At 47.6% G+C, this 13,482-nt stretch overlaps 1 protein-coding gene across 1 annotated transcript in view; it reads right to left on the bottom strand.

The window, feature by feature from the left end:
• Nucleotides 1-1,239: 1,239 nt before the first annotated feature.
• ptpro (protein tyrosine phosphatase receptor type O) overlaps nt 1,240-13,482 on the bottom strand; it is a 55,854-nt gene continuing 43,611 nt past the window's right edge. Inside the window, exons 15-27 of the mRNA XM_079735613.1 lie at nt 13,298-13,418; nt 12,078-12,146; nt 10,298-10,381; nt 9,542-9,577; nt 9,007-9,088; nt 8,631-8,721; nt 8,089-8,165; nt 7,510-7,644; nt 6,236-6,358; nt 5,725-5,879; nt 4,256-4,391; nt 2,130-2,275; nt 1,240-1,480 (exon numbers count right to left, since the gene is read on the bottom strand). Coding sequence (XP_079591739.1) covers nt 2,171-2,275; nt 4,256-4,391; nt 5,725-5,879; nt 6,236-6,358; nt 7,510-7,644; nt 8,089-8,165; nt 8,631-8,721; nt 9,007-9,088; nt 9,542-9,577; nt 10,298-10,381; nt 12,078-12,146; nt 13,298-13,418 — 1,214 coding nt within the window. The 3' untranslated portion in view covers nt 1,240-1,480; nt 2,130-2,170. The remainder of the gene's footprint in view (nt 1,481-2,129; nt 2,276-4,255; nt 4,392-5,724; nt 5,880-6,235; nt 6,359-7,509; nt 7,645-8,088; nt 8,166-8,630; nt 8,722-9,006; nt 9,089-9,541; nt 9,578-10,297; nt 10,382-12,077; nt 12,147-13,297; nt 13,419-13,482) is intronic.

Here is a 13,482-nt window from a genome sequence, read left to right as displayed (position 1 = left end):
GTACTTTCATCTGACCGGCCGACTTTTCTTCCTCTATGCTCCTACCTCCACAGTTCATAAAAAATAGAAACGCCCCCGTATCCCTCATGACAAGCACAGAGCCGCCATGGAAACACACTGCGTAAACATGGGCATCCAAACGACTTCACAGAGAAACGTCCGTCTGTCCGGCTCTGTCTGTCCACTCCGCGGTGCTTCCTCGACATCCGAGAGACAAACCGGTCTCCACGAAGGTCCGGTGGTGTTAGACGTTTCTGCACAGTAGTCGTAGCTTTCCACAGAAACACACGGCCGCCAAAACCCCACCCATCCACCACCGCCGCAATCTCTTAGCGCAAACCACAGTTTGAACAACCACAGTCTGTACGACCACAGCCTCCACAGCGTCTGCACCGGCCGGCCAGCTCTTGGTCGGAGTTGTTGGCAATTCGAGCTGCTGGCGATCGGCGCCGGGGTTAAAACGGGATTCCTTCCTGTATCGGGTTTGTGCCTTGTTTGTGTTCCTAGATGTGCGTTGTAGAGCGGAACGTTGAACTCCCTGGCCGATTCACCCCAACCCCGGCCGCTGTGGTGGGGTTTGGGTGGAGGTCAGGTGCTTTGGTCCCGGGTCTAGAGGCCGGATGGCAGTGGCGCTGCTCGTGGCGACGGCGGCTGCCGGTCGAATACACCGCCCGGAGCGGAACGGCAGGAGAGCTGGGCGGCTGGGTCGCTAGCCGGCTAGCTTGTAAGCGTACGTGTCTCTCTGTGTGTGTATGAGGACCACTGATTCGCCGGCTGAACTCTGCAAGTTGCAGTCGCTGACACAAGAGGTCAGAATACAATGCAAAAAAAACCGAATAAAACACGGATGAGACGTTCGAGGGAAAAACGAAGTAGCAAGCACTAGTGTCGTCTTTCGTGACTAAAACGTTGTTCACCGGTGGGCTGGGGGGGGGGGGGGGTAAAGTATCGTTAATCCAAACCATCCGGTGTGCTTGTCTTCTTTCAGTTACTCCTGAGATGTGACACAACAACAGAAAAATACGACACGAACAAAACGCTAACCGCTAACCCCGGTTCCCCAGTTCTGGAGTTCGGACCCGAACACGCCCCCCTCCCCTCCCCGTTCTCCCGGACATCTGCTTTGACATTCACTCCGGACCGCGTCGTCGTGGTCACTTGACGTCCCCCCACCCCACCCCACCCCAGGGTGTCCCCCTCGACCCCTCTCAATATGAGAGAGTCCACTGATGGGGTCAGGGGTCAGGTCGGTGGCTGATGACGAGTCTGGCGGCGGCGGCGGCTCGTTAAGGCATTAGTACCGTCCCATGCGTTCAACATCAACAATATAAATATGTTTTGTGTTTTTTTTTTTTCGCATGCCTTATGTCGCCGACGTCTCCGCTCCGACGCGGCCGCAGAGTTTTACATTGTAGGCGTGGTGATGAAGCTCAGGAGGAGGAGCTGGAAGCAAAGGAGGAAGAGGAGGAGGAGGAGGATCCTGTGGTGGGAGAATAGAGGAGGGATTTTAAATACGTGTGCGGTCGGACAAGCTTAACTGGAGTCTCGGGGGGCTTCTCATTCGAAAACATCTCCTCTTAAGGTTTCCTATTCTTTTCCAGGAAGTAGGGATTCACCCCGCCAACTACACTTTCAAACTATAATTTTCCACAAGTATAGAATTCCCATTGAAAGCTTATTGTGGCAAAGCGCTATGTGAACACTGTATGAATGAAACTAGTCTTTTCACAACCGTACAGGAGGTGAATGTAGTAATGCACATTCCCCATTATAAGATAGAATGTCCAGAACACATACAAGTCAAGCCAGACGTTAATGACTTGAATGTGTAAGATATTGCCATGTAGATGGAAAAAGGTTTTGATCAGGCAGTATAAGTTATCAATACCCAATATTGATTTTATCTATTTATGCTATTTGTAGTTGTAAAATCACTTAAATGTTCCCTACCATTGTGTTCCCCTTTTCGCTAAATAATCAACACAGACATTTTCACGTGTTTTTCAGACATTTCTAAATAAAACCTTCCCTAGTTGCAAATCCCTTTAGAACAACTTCCAATCGCAGGACGGTATTCTGTTGAATGACGAATCAAGACTTCATTAATTAGGTTTGGGAGCGGTACCTACGTCTGTCCGTGCCCTGGGGGGGAGGGGGGGGGGGGGCGACACTATGTCTTGCTGACGTTCTCGTAGATGACGTCGCCGGTGATAGACTGCTGCTTCTTCTGCTTCCACATGAGCGGCACACACTGGTGGATGAACACATACTGCTCCTGGTGGAGAGGGGACACACGACACGCAAAGGGGTTAATGCTCTGCTTACACACTCCGGCCGGCGTGTGGCTCAGGAGGTCGAGCGGGTTGGCTGTTAACCCGGAAGGTTGCCGGGTTCGATCCCCGGCTCCTCCTAGCCAAGTGCCGAGGGGTCCCTGAGCGAGGCGCCTCGACCTCAGCTGCCTGTCGCCCTGCGTGGCTGTCGCCCTGCGTGGCTGACACCGCTGTCGGTGTGTGGATTTGTGCATTAATGAGTAATATTGGAAAGCGCTTCGAGTGGCAACTGGTTAGAAAAGCGCCCTTATAAATGCAGTCCATTTGCCATTTACAGGGAGCTATTCACTCGTCATTCATTCAGCAGACTTGCAGTGAATTCCTAATGCGCGTCATTAAGGAGCATCGAGGTAGACTGGGCATCGACCCATAACCTTTCTACTGGTTGAGCAGTGAGGGTCTTAATGAGGAGGTTTGTGAGTGACCGTGATTCTCATTGCTGACCTTTTAGAATTGCAAGTATGATTAGAATGTGGAATACATTAATACTGTCTCCTGACCTATAACCAAATCACCCGGCCACAGGCAGTGGAAGTACAACGCGAAAAATGCTTTAAAATTGTATGACTTATTAACTATTTAAGAGATAATATAATTGTGGTATGGCAACATTTTATAAACTATTTATTATTTATTAAATTAAACATTTGCTGCAAATCTTGCATGCAGGAAGAAATGGCGACCATACATTTCTCCATTCTTTAACATGAGCCGAACATAATGACATCCTCCTCTGGGACGAGCTGGTGAAAACTGTGCATGTAGCAGAAATGTTCATTATTCGCCTTACTGCAAAAGTAAAGTAACTGCAGTGACACAGAGGTTGTGAACGTGAAAATCACGCAGACGCACACATACGCATAAACGTACACGTACACACACAAATACACACACACACACACAGTATATAGCCCTCCCAATATAGCTTTTTTGGATCAGTATGGTTTGGCTTGAGCTAAAAAGGGATGTTGGCTCAACATCACCATCATCTATTTCCCCTTCCACTGCTTCAGCGGGTTGCGTTCCGAGGATCCGCTCCATCAGAAGCAGGATCCGTGACTTGTTTTGCATTTTTCCCTTTGTAGTTAGGTTGCAGATATTCCAGTAAGTTAATCGTATTTTTTCCAGATGTCACGAGTATACGGCTTATTAGTAGAGCGGAGCAGAATTAGTTTTTGCAGGGCTGAGTTTGGACGTCTGGTTCTATGAGCTTAACTTCAGGTGTTGGGACAGGACAGAAGTTACGGATCAGCGAGGAGCAACCGACCGCTACTGGTTGTAAGATGAACTGGGTTTTTCTTAACGATCCCATGACATGCCACCAGGTGTGAGTGTGATACGCCTTTATAAGCTGTTTTGAAAATCTGCCCACAACGGTCTAAGCGTTCGTTTTAAACTGTAAACAAACAAATGGCGACAAGAAAGGCCATTGTATTAGCTGCAGCCTCCGTGATAATTGACGAGTTAACAGAAGAAGGTCTACAAGTTGTCGATCTCGTAGAAAACATACTGCAGACAAGGAATTCGGACGATTCAAGAATAGAGGGCTACGTCACCGAAGTTGTGCCCACTTACTGCGGTGTCACGTTCAGATCACATTTTAGGATGAGTTGAAGTAAGGGTGTAGATAGGCTATATGAAACGATTTATCTATTGCTTCATGTGTAGGAAAGGAATTAATGTTAATCTCCATGTGGGAGCACATCTCTTGCAGTCCGTGATCCATGTCTGCCTGCGGAGATCTACCTCTTCTGACAGTTTGCCTATGTTAGCGAACGTTTGAAGACATCGGCGCGCTGAACAGAACACGTTTCAAGTCGTTCGTGAGCGTTCGCCTATGTTCGCGACTTTGAACGCACCTCTGGTGGCATGTCATGTGACCCTCAATGGGCGTCTTGTGAATGTACTGGGCGACGCCCCCTTACCTCAGTCTGGACCATGGAGAGGCGGTGGGAGCGCATCTCAGACACCATGCCCAGGATGTCTGCGTACTCGTGCTCCCGGAGGTGCTGCATAAGACGGTCCAGGGCCATGAAGGTCCCTGTCCGCCCGACGCCCGCACTGAGGAGACACAACAGCCAATCAGAGCCCGGATACATAACCTCGAACCAATCAGAGCCGGGACTCATAACCCTGAGCCAATCAGAGCCCGGAATCCATAACCACGAGAAGAATCACAACCCGGGACCCATAGCCCTCAGCCAATCAGAACCCAGGACATCAGCCTATCACAGCCCAGAACATTAGCAGATCACAGCCCAGAACATCAGCCAATCACAACCATGAACATCAGCCAATCAGACCCTGGAGCCTGGAATATATAACCCTAGCCAATGAGAACCCAGAAAATCAGCCAATCAGATCACATAAACCGAGCCAATCAGAATTGATAAACCAGAAGGCTGACATTGTGATTGCTCAGTACTGTAGCTATAAATACTATGGACACCTTTGGTCCCTGCTGTTAGCATCGCGGCTAACGGTGCTAGTTCTTGACCGGACGTCCAGGATACAATCAATACTTCTGCTGCCGCCGCGTTGTCGATACTTGGAAGCATCCCCGAGCTGCTACTGTAAATTAACTGCCTCGCTGTCATCCCAGCCGCCACAGGAAATGACTCCCAGCTGGTTGTTGACGGCATTAACGAGGGGCTTTGTCTGTTCGCCAGAACATTAAATCACATCCTTAACCATTAAATCACATCCTTAAATTTAAGTACGCGGCTAAGTGGCCCAACAAACCCACCTCAACCAAAAGCGAAGTGTTCTCACGTCCTTGACTTAAAATAATGTATTTCATTAAATGATATAAGTCACTGACACTTAATGTACTCACTTATTGTATGCTGTATGTCCTTGCACTGAGAAACAGTACTTAGCATCATGTAGCATATTATCCTAGTTATCTTTGCTGTATACAGGGAATGGGTTAACCTAATGATAGTTAGTGCTTGGTACTTGGTTCTATGAACATCCTTAATGTATCGACAGCGATATATTGTTGTTTCTCTTCAGACAAATGTACTTATTGTAAGTCCCTTTAGATAAAAGCATCTGCTTCACTGCCCTGAATGTAACTGTTAATAAGTCAATGAAATCAGATAGTTGTGTTGCGCAATGTGACTTAATTGACTTTATATATTACGTCAAGGCAATGAAGTCCCATGTCACATTGTGTTGAGCATGCTAATGCTAAGTATTCTTACATCCTTTACTTAAAAATGATGCGTTTCATTATGATGACTTTATATATTTGACTTTATATGAATAACTTCACATGTTGTGTAAAGCCAATAAAATCCCATTTTTGTGTTGAGCATGCTAATGCTACGTATGGTTTGGGTGTTTCCGCGTGGCCAATAGGGCGGTCCGATAGGGTGGTCTCTGGACTGACCTGCAGTGGACCACCACGGGGTCTTTGGACTGGTCGGCCTGATGGCGGACGATCTCGACGAAACTCAGGATGCTCTCGATGGCGTTGACCGTGGGCACGCCGTGGTCAGGCCAGGACGTGTAGTTGAGGTGCAGAACGTCCTGGCTCTCGTCGGCCTGCGGGGGGCGACAGAGCGCACACTGAACTCGTTTCAATGGAGTCGGACAGAGCCACAGCTTATTGGTGGACGCTGAGGGGCCGGACTGAGCGCGTGCGGATTGGGTCTACTTCCTGCGCCTTGAGAAGGTAATTGAAAAGATTATGGCTGAATTAAATCCTGAGGACAGATTGTTTGGATACAACGGGAAGTCTTAATGAGCGGGAAGGACCACAGAACACGCTGCCGATAAGACTGGAGCGTTTGTACCGGTGAGCGGATGAGGATTCGTCCGACTTCCCGGCCTCATCAGGGGAACTGCGGAACACGATAATCGCCTGATTGGCTAATTGATAAATCGCCGGTCGGACTCACGTAGCCCAGCCGGAAGTTGCGGATGGTCCAATCCGGAAACTCGATCTCGGTGAGCATCTCCACGCTGACCTCACCGTACATCACCGGCTCGTCTGTGAAGGGCCAGTAGTGATCGCATTTCACCTGCAGAGAGCGAACCCCGCGGGTTAGGAACTCAAGAGAGTCGAATCGCCATGGATACAGGCACGGACACGTACACTGACACACCAGGGACAGGGGGGCGGGGGGGGGGGGGGTTAGCTTAATGTGGGTCTGGGAAGCCTTTTGAGACAGTCACTGGGATTCAGAGCTAAACCAAAATCAATGACTTGACAGGAAGGTCAAACCTCAATTGAAGGCGGTCACAACACAGTCTCTTCCAACCCCATGAGGAAAGCTAGGTGCGCTAGGGTCGGGTGGCTAAGAGCTAGGTGCGCTAGGCTCAGAGCTAGGTACGCTAGGCTAAGAGCTATGTACGCTAGGCTAAGAGCTAGGTGCGCTAGGTTGGGGTGGCTAAGAGCTAGGTGCGCTAGGCTCAGAGCTAGGTGCGCTAGGGTCGGGTGGCTAAGAGCTAGGTGCGCTAGGCTAAGAGCTAGGTGCGCTAGGGTGGGGTGGCTAAGAGCTTGGTGCGCTAGGCTCAGCACTAGGTGCGCTAGGCTCAGAGCTAGGTACGCTAGGCTAAGAGCTAGGTACGCTAGGCTAAGAGCTAGGTGCGCTAGGGTGGGGTGGCTAAGAGCTAGGTGCGCTAGGGTGGGGTGGCTAAGATCTAGGTGCGCTAGGCTCAGAGCTAGGTGCACTAGGCTCAGAGCTAGGTACGCTAGGCTAAGAGCTAGGTACACTAGGCTAAGAGCTAGGTGCGCTAGGGTGGGATGGCTAAGAGCTAGGTGTGCTAGGCTCAGAGCTTGGTGCGCTAGGGTGGGGTGGCTAAGAGCTAGGTACGCTAGGCTAAGAGCTAGGTGCGCTAGGCTCAGAGCTAGGTGCGCTAGGCTCAGAGCTAGGTACGCTAGGCTAAGAGCTAGGTACGCTAGGCTCAGAGCTAGGTATGCTAGGCTAAGAGCTAGGTGCGCTAGGGTGGGGTGGCTAAGAGCTAGGTGCGCTATGCTCAGAGCTTATGCGCTAGGCTCAGAGCTAGGTGCGCTAGGCTCAGAGCTAGGTGCGCTAGGCTCAGAGCTAGGTGCGCTAGGCTTAGAGCTAGGTACGCTAGGCTCAGAGCTAGGTGCGCTAGGGTGGGGTGGCTAAGAGCTAGTTGCGCTAGGCTCAGGGCTAGGTGCGCTAGGTGGGCTATGAGACCTCACCCGGCGGCGCTCGTTGCACTGCGTGAGCATCACGATGAGCTGGCTCTTCTGCTGGAGGACCATCTTCCAGAAGTCGTTCCTGGTCTCGGGGAGCGGGCCCTGGGTGGCGATGTACTCCCTGGGGGACTTGTAGCCCTGGGAGGGGGACACGCAAACACACACACACACACACACGTAGACAGACACACACACACACACACACACACACACACGTAGACAGACACACACACAGACACACAGACACACAGACACGTAGACAGACACACACACAGACACACAGACACACAGACACGTAGACAGACACACCCACACACATACACACGTAGACAAACACACAAGCCCAGATGCACACACGGACACACACATACACACGCACACAGACACACAGACACGCACACAGACAGACGCAACCACACACACACACACACGTAGACAGACACACACACACACACACACAATTACAAATCCCCAATCAGGTCTGTGTGATTGATTATGTGTAATAATATGCAATATGCCACATATGTGATAATGTGACGACTTGATATTGATAGGATGGTGCGGCCGGGCTTGGCCTCTTACGGGAATGTAGTTGGCGTTGATGTAGTCAGCTCCCTCGTCGTTGAGCAAGGACATGAGCTTGACACGGCTGAAATCATCTGAGGACATTTGACCAACGTCAACATCGATACCGTCGTACCATTTGGTCTGTTCCATGGCATTAAGGGGCAGGTAGAGGGAGGGTCCTGCTAAAGGATGTCTACAGCTAGACCGCGGACGCTGGGGTTTGAACACGCAACCTTTTGGCTGGGAGTCGAACACCTTAATCACCAGAAAGATCCGGGTTGTACGGATAACGGGGCCATTTTGTCCCAAGCAGGATGTTTTCGATGTATACCCATAGTGAAAAGTCCTGCAATCCCCGAGAAGGTTCAATACATTTCAGAGGAAGGTTTTGAATTCAGGGAGGATCAGAGATCTGGACCGGCTTTAGATCAACAATTAAGACTATCAGTTGATTTCTTTGTCATCAAATTTCCTGTGCTAACGAATAGCATCTGATGCTTGAACTTATGCGACTCTGCGGAAGGTTTTGGTTATTGCAGAACGGTAATTTCACTCACATGGCAGGATGTTGGTGTAGCGGTTCTTGGGCCGGTTGATTGGCAGGTCGGCTGCGTCATGTGACAGGTCCAGTCCCACGGTCTTCAGTTCCTGTTGGGAAAACCGATGATGGAGGGGAAGGCAGAGAGTTTAAAGGGAGGACCGCCTTAAACATTCCTCACATAGATCCGTATTTCTTCATTCAAACGCTCCTAATGAAAATATCAAATTTAAATAATTGTATTGTATTAAGTGTTGCCTCATTTTTTTTATGCAGTTTTAGGAAATGTCAAATTAAGGAAAATTAGGGAAAGTTTTTTTTGCAGGAAATGGACAACCACTTCCTTGGGTTTCCAACTGTGGAAAAACCAACTGAAAAGGGTGGCAGTTCCTTACCTCAAACTGCAGGGAGAACTTGTAGGCCGTGTCTTTGCTCATGTCTTTGAGGTAGGCCTCAAAGTCATCCAGCTGGACCGGGCTGCCGCGACAAAACGGAAATAAAAACGGAAAGGTCAAAGGTCACGATGGCTGTCAGGAAATGCCTTGTTTCCCACAATAATATTCCAAAAACAACAGCCCATTTTCCAAGTATATCATGGGGATGAGAACCCTTTTATAGATTTCGATTCATCCCGGATAAGGGATAAAAACCCGGCTGCTATAAAAGCACATTTTCCATTGAAGCTGATGCAACTTTATGCCCCCCCCCCCCCCGACTCATCTTTGATCTCCAGGATTAGTAGGACTTTGATGCTAACCCACTAGCTGGCTTTAAAGACTTGCTAAAGGCTGTCCTCCAGAGCTAGGTAGCTCGTTCACATGTTCCTTTGAAACAGAGGACCCCAGCCTTTGAGCAGACAGCAGTCTGTCTGTCAGTCTGGATCCACATGTGAGCATGCAAATAGTGCGCGGTTTATTTTTCGCTGGTTACCTTGTTAGCTTCCGTTTCTTCAAAGCTGTCTTGCTCCTGTAAAATATCAACACACAAAGCGTTTTAGGAAAGCTGCCAGCCTCTGAAAACTCTTTTTTCACAGAGAATATTCATTATTATTCATTCACAGTGTCTACCTTTTCGGCAGTTTCCTCACGCACAGTATCAAAGTTTCCCCATGCTTCTGCATTCACAGAGTGGCGACAATTCCGGTCGAACAACTAGAAACATGCACTTTACCATGCCTACCGTACTCTATTCCACCTTTGGATACAAACACAACACAAACACCCCCGAAACAACGACACACTAGTCCTCTAACCCGATGTATTACACACAAGCAGAAACAAAGATGGTGTGATGCAGGTGAGGTTGCAAAGCGGTGGTTAGTAGAATGCTCACATTCGCCGCGTTAGTTACGTGCTTAGCAAACACAGGACAAAAGACCCAGGACCGAACGCAGCGGTCACCTCCATGTTTCAACCGTGACGTCAAACACGGCACGACCACATCATGTACCGTTCTGTAGCATTGAGTAACTGCAATTGTAATCACTCCTATGGAGGGCAAGATTTGGAACTTTGGATCCACAAATCTGATAGGTGGATCTGGGTCACATGGTTTGAGGGGAGCTAAGGTGGTTCTGAAACCATGCAGGTGAAACAGGTGTCTAACTGGTCGGTACTGGCACATGCCCCCCCCCAAAAGAAAAATTATCTCAGCGATGAATTCAGCCAACAACGCTTGCTTACTTACCACGGATTAATATAAAAAGCCAAGAGATAGTCAGTCCACAGGCAGGATGGCAGAAGTGTGAGGAAGGCAAAGAGACTTCTTCGCCTGGGGGGGGGGGGGGGGGGGGGGGGGGGGGGTTCAAAAATAAATACAAATAAATAAATGAAATAATAAACACCAAAGGGAGGGATGGAGGGAGGTGATAGGGGAGAGGGGGGGGGGGGGGGTGAGGTCAACAGGTTGGGACAAAACAAGGTGCTCCGTTAGTATAGAGGCAGTAGAGTTGCTGGAGAAGTACACAAATTAGTGCTGAACACACAGTTAATGCATCATGCAGCTGCCCTCACACCCCGCCTCTCTCTTCCTCACAGTGACGTACAACAGTGAACTACCGCTGGGCCTTGAACTCATAACTCATACAATATTAAATGGAAATACATTCATCTGGGGTAAGGCGGTACGGTTGTGTTCTGTGCTGCTGTATTACTTATATACAGCAGCACTTGCAAGTGACCAACGATCGCATTTTGAATGGAGGCAACTTTTAGGGCTATTGTTGTTATCGAAGATTCGATTTGATTCGATTGGAAGGTTGCGTTGAAACAAATGCATTATATATAATGTGATCATGGCTCATTGTAAAAAATGTCATGATAACATTATCGTAAGCAATTGAACTCAAAGTTCAGGATTCCCACAAACATAGTCTAGCGTCTCAGATAATCCAAGTGTTGATTGGCAAACTTGCACCGCGTTAATTAAAAACAGCACTTGGATGTATATATGTTGTTTGAAGCGATATAGGTTAGGGCGAGAGCATTATGAGAATGATCTTAACCAGCCCTCCTTTGGCAGTTATATTAGGCACCTTCCACGCTCCGTTGGTATGAACTGTATTTCTGTGTGTCCAGGTCAAAAGAATTTCTATCTTCCCCTCTATGAGTCTTGGATCATATTTTGACGTTTTTTGTTTATGTTAAAACAATATACCATGCAAAATTGTTCACTTCCTTATTACACTGGGGAATCTTTAACATCGACAAAATATTTATGAGGTAGAACGTTAAAAAGAAAAAGGAGGGAGGATGTACTGCAGTCTTCAACACCTTATGCGCAGATGTTGAATCAGTGATTCTCTAATCTGACTCCCATAACCTCTGTCTAATCTCTTGACCGGGATCGGACCCCCAAGATACCGAGGGCTTTATCCTATGCATTGAGGGGGTCTAAACACATGTCACCACAACATTGGCATTGGATAACCCTTTGGTCTGTCGCCAGACATCACTAGACTATTCTGCCCCTCCCCCACCCCTGTATCAAAACACATTTAAACACAAATGAAAAACACAGGCAATTGTACAGAGAGGACAAATGTAAATGCACATTATGATCTGATTCTGGGTAAGCATGTTTATGACATTGTGCCTTTCACAAACAATGGGCGAGCATTGTTTTATTACACTGCTTTGATTTGGTGTATTCGATTGTGATTGGTCAATTCAGAGTTGTACGGTCTGTTATTGCTGAATGGCAGACCTGTGTCGCTATGGACAACCGTAAAATCAATAAAATCATTTTTAAATCAATCCAATATATATTTTTATCAATAAAAATCAGTTTCAAATTAATCAAAATAATGATTTTAGGATCAAAGATTTTTTGGGTTGATGTATCTTGTGCCAAATGATTGATTCCTTTAGTAAGTAGCCGTGTAATAAGCGGGATAATGTACAGCGTCATTAGTGCATGCTGTACATTATCCCATACATATGAATGCCAGCAAAAAGCCAAGTCCTACCAGTTGTAAGGAAGCTTGCCGTCTCTCTCAAAGGAAGCAAAATTGACAAAAGTCTCAGCACCGCACTCCCTGTTCAAAAGAAAATACATGTTTGTTTGTTTCTGTGCATTACTGAGCGACATATATTATATTGTAAGAGACTTTTCTTCAACTGAATAACCTGGACTGTAGATGCAATGCAAAGCTTTGTTAGTCATTCTGCACCTGGAAGAAAAGCAGCAACTCTAGTATTGAAATGCGGATGGAAGCGTGTTCAAACCACAGTTAACTCGTTAAAACAGCTTCCTTTTTACAAATTGCATTTAAAACACAGGAAGGAAGTTCAAAAAACATAATAAGGTTAAGTTAACTATAAGGACGAAGGGTGAAACGTTGTTCAGAAATGAAGCGATTAGATCAGGGGAAAAATCATAGGAAAGATGTACAGGTGTAGAAAGTTTGTTGCTCGGGGTAACACCACATTCCCAGGAACCCGTGGTAGCACTGCAGCTCCCTCACGTTATCCCACGGCAACTGCGAGCGCACAACACTCAAAGCCAACAGCGCCATGCGATGGAGCCCTCGGCAGCAGCCTCTTATGGCAATGAACGCTCGAAACCCTGACGTCCTCAACCGCGCAAACAAGTAAACAGAGATAAAACTATTGCAACAAATCCAAATCAAATCAATCATTATTGACGAGGACTATATGAACGTAGTGAGTGCGATAATATGTGCTCTGTCCGAATCTGTGCGCTGCATAGGAAACCGATGAGCCAAGTCTCACACATCTGTTGTGTTAGATTTCCCCATCGTTTCTCCCACAATGCATTGCGTGTGTGGTGGGGCTGCTCGATTATGGGAAAAATCGTAATCACGATTATTTTGGTCAATATTGAAATCACCATTATTCAAACGATTATTTTTGAGTTTGAAAACATGTCGTATTTATTCAGCATGTCTCTCCCAGAAAAAACATTGTAACTTAGAACTGTGAAATGTCGCCTTAAAGAAATACACAAAAATGGTCAAAAATAAAATGTTGCAATCTAAAATAATATACAGATATGTATCCAGCTGTTCTGCCCTTCTATAAAACATAAAAAAGCATAAAAAAAAAATCGAACAAAAAAAAAAAATCGAAAAACTTTATATGTTAAATTTGTGATCGCTTGACGCTAAAATCGAAATCGCGATCGACATTGGACGAGCCGCCAGCCCCGCCCCGAGGGTGGGCTCACCGGGTCATCTGGAGGTGCTTCTTGCGGAGCACCAGGAGGAAGAGGACCAACAGGCTGACCAGGAGCACGCTGAGGACCGCCAGGGCCGAGATGGCCGCCACTCCGGGGTTCATCTCTTTAGCTGGAGGCACACACACACACACACACACACAGGCACACACACACACACAGGCACACACACACAC

Source organism: Pollachius pollachius, assembly GCF_949987615.1.
Source record: "Pollachius pollachius genome assembly, chromosome: 4".
NCBI classification, from domain to species: domain Eukaryota; kingdom Metazoa; phylum Chordata; class Actinopteri; order Gadiformes; family Gadidae; genus Pollachius; species Pollachius pollachius.
The sequence above is the reverse complement of the archived record's forward strand: the minus strand, read 5'-3'. Positions and strand labels throughout refer to the sequence as shown.